At 34.1% G+C, this 6511-nt stretch overlaps 1 protein-coding gene across 2 annotated transcripts; it reads right to left on the bottom strand.

Annotated features, from left to right (window-relative positions):
* Nucleotides 1-1495: 1495 nt before the first annotated feature.
* On the bottom strand, nucleotides 1496-6367 carry LOC117322028. 2 transcript variants are annotated; one of them, XM_033876733.1, is made up of 4 exons: nucleotides 6241-6359; nucleotides 5226-5302; nucleotides 4089-4254; nucleotides 1496-3494 (listed from the first exon to the last, which is right to left on the bottom strand). In XM_033876733.1, exons 3-4 carry the CDS (start codon nucleotides 4207-4209, stop codon nucleotides 3163-3165), a joined length of 453 nt encoding a protein of 150 aa, XP_033732624.1. In that variant the 5' UTR covers nucleotides 4210-4254; nucleotides 5226-5302; nucleotides 6241-6359; the 3' UTR covers nucleotides 1496-3162. The 2 variants fall into 2 exon arrangements, with proteins under 2 accessions (XP_033732624.1, XP_033732623.1); XM_033876732.1 differs by lacking the exon at nucleotides 5226-5302 and having other exon boundaries at nucleotides 6241-6367.
* Between the last annotated feature and the right edge of the window lie 144 nt (nucleotides 6368-6511).

Raw genomic sequence — 6511 nt, 5'->3', positions numbered from 1 at the left:
GGGTAGATACTGTTGGTGTTGTAATACTAACTGTCGTTTGCGCTGTGTTTCTATTTTTACGACAACAGCTCCTTTGAGCCAAGCACGGGTCTGTGGCTGCAATCCTCCAGGAGTTGACATCAATCTTCAGTGGTCTTTGAGGGAGATTTTCAGGAAGCTTTTGAAAAGCTTCTATAGTTCACCTAACATACTTTTCTTTGTGCTATATCATAACTGTTGAGGCAAGAGGTTAGTTTTATCTTGTCTCCTGTAGAGAGTTCAGGTCCTAAAGGTATAGAGTAGTAATTAAGACAGTACAGCTTTGTTTGCTCGCAAGACTTCAGAAGGCAGAACTCGGTCCTTTGCTGTTGTCTATACTAGTTATGCAAGTGCTCTCTATTACAGGTAATAAGGTAAATCTGTCAACTGTCTGAAGATCTTGTCCACTGACTGTGATATGTTATTGAGTGTATGTCTTTACTTGGGTAGGACTTAAATCATTTTTCTTAAGTCTTCTTAGTGTTAAATTGCACGCTTATTATGAGAATTTATCTTGCTACTTGTTGCCTTTGTTACATGTAGTAGCATTCAGGACATTCAAAAACAGAGTCACCTTTGTGACAGTCTACAGTATCCAGACATTGGAAAGTGTCATTGAATCTGTAGAAGATTTGGAGATCATTATCACCGGGCCTCAAGAAATGTGTTGTATACCTGCTGGGTGTCTTCGGCAGTATGCTTCAGTGAGGTAGCACTATAAATCGGCAAAAGTTCCAGCCTATCACAAGGAGACTTAACACGAACATACCGCAGCCTCCCAAAACACACATCCGCACAATCACCACACGCATGCATGTCGCACGCACGGGAGGCTGTCCTTAAATGACCTTAGATGTTAATAGGACGTTAAACAAAATAAACCAAACCAAACCAAACACTTTTAAAAAAACAGATATTAAAGCAGGCCACACTGGACCATGATGTCACATAATGTGAACAGTGGAGAAAGTACACAGCTCTGATTGATGCCATTCCTCAATGGAAAATGTATTGGATCTACTCTCCATCATCCAAGACCTGTCAGGCCATCGTGTCACTCTTTAACAACCCCCCAATTAGGCTCTAGAGTTTGTCGCCGACTATTAATAACTATGGATGGATCACCATACTAAGATGACGAGGTTGATACATGTATGCAACTTCTGCTATTTGTCTTGATGTTTGAACATCTTTTGTCTGCCCTTCAGAACTACATTATAAAATCATGATTGTGAAAATAATGTATGAAAACATATGACAAGAGGTCACCTCAAAATACATCTTGGAAAATTATCTTATAAGAGGATAAACAATTTCAAGGACGTAGAGTTATTGTCTTGAAGGAAAAAATCTCTGGTAAAACCTTTTTAAGTACACGTACGTACCTATACATGTGTCAAAAGGATCCACATGACTGACTTTGAAAGTCGCAAGAACGATAGTATAAAAATACTGCAAAAAGAACCAACCATTTACACTATTTAATTTGATTTTTATTCCAACAAAAATATTTATACATGATTTATAAGATAAAAGTCAACAATCTGAGAAGAAATCTTCACAAAACACAAATTGATAGACAACTTTACAAACCTACCAGTAATCACTGATTAAATTATTTTACCCGCAATGCCATTTACAGTGTAGAGACACCGTATATATCATTGTTCAATAATTCAATGAAATGTTACAAGCATAAGCTGCAAGTCCCTACATAAGTGACTCTTCTTGTTTGGGTATGCTGCACTTTAATATAATTATGAAAGTTACTTTTGAAATGATTTTCAAAATTTAACCATACATACATACCATGAAAATTTAGTTGTAATGCTATTCAGTATTTGCTTCCCGTCAATAATGGAAAAGGGCAACAAAGTTATTCACTGTTATTTTTTAATTAGAACATGAATTTTATCTTAAAAGAAGCAAGTCTTTTGGGAATCTTGGATATTAATTCTTTTTGGGACAGTCAGCTATGTTGCTCTGTGCTGAACAAATTCACCACTGCAGTTTGCATGTATAAACATCTAATTTACACAAAACACAGCAAACATAGACTAGTACAGGAGACTTGAATTTTGAAAATGATCTGGTCCTTTTTAAAACCACTACATTTGACAACAAATTCCAGCGTAGGGCGTATAATGTAAATGTAGAGCTCTACTAATGCTGGGTGGTACAAAATAGAATTCCCGTTACATTGAGGGAATATAAGCTTGGCAAGGATGTAGCGCAATCTAAAAGGCTCGATATATCTTGCTACATTTCATATTTCAAATACACATGGATCTAAGAAAGTGTTTACTACAATAAAAGCCATATACATTTGTACCAGGTAATGAAGTACAGTCAAACCTGCTCTAATGACCACCTGTATATAACGACCCCCTGTCCATAGCGACCTATTGTATCAATCCCAAACGTTTTAACTATATAATGGCATCGTACTTGGCACAGAAAAATCCTTCCTTTAAAAAGCTATCAAATTTGTGAGAGAGCTAGAATAGAGAAGATATTTTATCATATGCGATTTATACAGATGATTGTTTATTGTGTACGCTATCAGGATATTTTTTTATTATTTCATTAGAAAACAAAATGATCCAGCAATTTCAATTGCCATTAGTTTATAAAGCAATAATAACGAGCCATATATATTCACATCTTACCTAGCTCACAGAATGACCTATAAGTAACTGTATGAGCTTGGACATATACAAAGATGACCAAGCTCCAGGTAATGAGCATGATTATATAACTTAACCTTTTGGTATATTAAAACATTTTTTTCAATATACCCTTAGTATAATTATCAGTAAAGCAAAACTTACAGGGCCATAGGAACCCTACCTGGGCATTCATTAATTGATTTCAAAATTTCAACAAAATGTAAATGAATTTACATAAAATTGATGACATGGTATGTCTCTATTCTAAATACAAATTAAAATCTGCTGTGTGGAGCCAAAATTTACTTGTTTTCATGAAACCTCCACCATTGTAGTCAAAATAACACAATAAAATTTATATTCTTTAGGAATTAATTTTGACTGGAATTCATTTCAGTAGGGTAAAACACTCAAGGACTATGCATTTACAAGCAGCCTTCAGTAACCAGTATGTTCAAATACATGTATAGAGGTTTCATTCAACTTCAACTTCTGCATTGAATTTTTTAAGAAGAACCTGTTCTAGGATGTTTGTTTTGATAAGGACCATGGGGTTTTCGGTCATTGGTTTCAGTTTCTGGTTGGGTAGCTTCCGTGGTGTATGGTCACGCATATAAAGAGGTCTACTGCTTGTAGACCCATCCAGCATTTTTGCACTAGTAACAGTCAGAGCAGCTATAGCAGAAATCGTGCCGCAGACAATCACTCTAGTTGTGTAGAGATAAATTTGCATGTCATGTCCCTTGGCTTTCATCACTGGATACCTCTTTATTCTGTAGGCCAACAGACCAGATGCCAAAATCAAGGCTGAAACAGAAAAAAAAGTCAAAATTGTTTTAGAAAACGGAACAATTGCAAGATTGTAACAAGTTTTAATAAACAGAAATGCATGCTTATAGCAGAAAGAATGGCACATTTAAAAATTGAGCCGATATATTGATACTTCTCGGATCAGCTTTAGCTTGATTGGTTGATTTTAAGACTAGTAATCCAGAGGTCCTGGGTTCAATCCCCAGCAGTGACATTGGAATAAATCTAATTTATCATGATCTCAGCTACATTGTACATAGCAAAACCATCAAACAATCAAAAAAAAAATTAAATTAAATAGGCCATCATGAAACATTTTCTTCAGGTTGGCAAGTGTGTGTCTGAAGAAGCCATGTATGAAATCCAATGCTGTATAGTTGTGACTAACCAGAAAAGGAAATCAACTGACTTGGTAAGACAAAGGGTATCATAAATTCTTGATCAGCTGAATTTTTATAAGTAGTTTTATACCGACCACATTTACTCTGAATGTTGTAACAAAACAGACACTTGTCAGTTAGGAGATTCAATGGTATGAAACTTGACCTTGACCATTGGCTAATGACCTTAAATATGTAGTTGAATACATACCAATTCCTATCGGTGGACATTCAAGAAGAAAGTGTCTCTCTCCTCGAGGATTTGGAGGACTGAAGAATTCTTTATCCAGCTGTTTGTCTGCTGTTATTGTTTTTGTCATAGAATTGTCCATTTTGACTAGGTAAGGAAATCCTTCTCAGGTTAAAAAACTTTAAAACTGAAACAAAAAGATAACTTGACATCAAACATTATAGAAAGCTATTTACTCCCAGACTGTTATACACTATAATAATCATACAAGTGTACTACACATATATATCTTTCCTGACCTCAGAAAAAAAATCTTTGTCAAACTTTGACAGGTAATTAAGACAGTAAATAGATGAAGCTCTTTCAATAATAAGAATAGATTAGTCATAAATGAGAGTTTCTGATTGGCTGAGGCTTTACGGATGAAGTGATTCAATATGAAGAGTGGAGACCTGCATACACTATTATTACACACCCATCATGATTGTCCCATGGGTTCTAATTTCAGTAACGACCATATGTGAAACATATATAGAGGATATTGAATGGTTTCTCGTTTAATATTTAATATATTTCACGAGTATTACAGAATATCAATATTTTCGTGAGTGCGTCATACGAGGGAAATATATGTTATATTTAACAGGAAACCATTCAATTTTCTTTTAATTGCATTTCATAACTTAAAAACAAAATTAAAAACATCAAAAAATTAATAGTGTCAAAAAGTGTGGGAATCAGTAATGATGTTATCTCTTTGTGGCGTTTCTTCACGTCAACTTGACAGTACGTGTCATTTTAAAGGACTGATCAACGCAATTTAAGCGTTTTCTGCTGTTATAGGAGAATCTGTGCATTAAAAGCTAACGTCAAGTGAGTATTTTGTCATAGACTAGTCTGAAAATTTCAGAAATACAGCAAAATAACCAATTTATCTTTCTCCGCTTTGATTGGAAAAAACAAGGTGAATACAAAGGTTCGCTCTGATTAGTCAAAAATGGAAATCTTATATTTTCACTGTAAAACTTATATTTTCACTACAAAATCTTATATTTTAATTGCTCATCAGTGCAGTCAAAATGTAAGTTTTATTAGTTTGATAAATTTCAAAATTTCACTGGCAAAAATGCAATAAATATTTATACAGTGTATATATACTTTGTTTGCTGGGTTTATTGTCCCATGAACAGCCATTTGAGGTGAGGGTCTCCTTGTAGTACTTGGTGACTACCTCACTGAAAACAAGAGATGTTGTTTGAATGTAAAACATCATTTTGTTTGCAACAAAAATAACTTTACCCTGAGACCTTGGATACAGATTATAATTAAGTCATGTCTTTTAAATTACAAACTTTGTGGGGTCCTTTCCCAGGAACCTTCTAAGCTATCGAACATGATTCTAGACTTTTGAGCTTTTGAGTATACGTCCTTAACAGGAAAAAAGTTCATGCTAGATGAATTATGGACATACGATGGACATGTAGACTGCACCACATCAAAATCTCACTTAGCTTTGGCCTTCGAATCAGGTGTTCTTAGAATATTATGTGATGCAATTCTTTTGGCATATCAAATCGAGCTATGTCTCTTTTATTAATTCAGATATAATACAGACATCTTAAATAACATTGCCAATGACAGATAGTGTATGTACTGTAGTTATTAATTATTTCATGGTATCTAATTTATAATAATGAAGGTTGTGTGTGCGCAATAAATCCTTCGAGTAATGTCTTTTTTTAGGCAACAGTTTCCAAGAAACAGCTATTTAGAATTTAACAACATTTTTTTAAAGAAAAAAGATGAATTCAAAATAAATGGTATACACTATAAGATATGTTAACTAGATCTAATATAACTTGTGTTCTGGTAAAATAAGCGTACATTTTCACAACTAAATTATAATAGAGTGCCTTCTTGGCCACAGGTACCAGGGTTATAATAAATAAACTCATAATATATATAAATATATATATTTGGAAAAGGAAGTATTATTTAAAACCCGAGCACCTGCGTACGTGACGGATCAAACGCGACCTCTAGGCCTATACGCCAATAACTTATAAGAGATTTAATTTTACACGGACATTGTGCAACTTTGAAACAGTTTGTGATCGTCTGTTAAACTTGAATTAGTCTCTGTCGTGTGACTAAAAGAACGTTTTTTTCTTACCTGATATATAAGTTCCTCTATTAAGGCCTACTGCCTATTGATCCAGACATTTTCAAAGTTCCTCTAGCTATCACGTTCACTTTTGACTTTGCAGCTGGATTGCGAAACGAAATCAAATGACCTTCACCTTTCGATTTGTTATTTGAGATATCAATGTATAGCACCCTGGATGATATATATTTATATAGGATATTTATTTCTATACATTTAAGCATAATATATTACATTATAAGCAGTACATTTATTATTAAAGCTACTTTAAATAGCAAAT

Source organism: Pecten maximus, chromosome 2 (assembly GCF_902652985.1).
Source record: "Pecten maximus chromosome 2, xPecMax1.1, whole genome shotgun sequence".
Lineage (NCBI taxonomy): Eukaryota > Metazoa > Mollusca > Bivalvia > Pectinida > Pectinidae > Pecten > Pecten maximus.
Note: the sequence above shows the minus strand (reverse complement) of the source record. Positions and strands in the feature narration are given on the sequence as shown.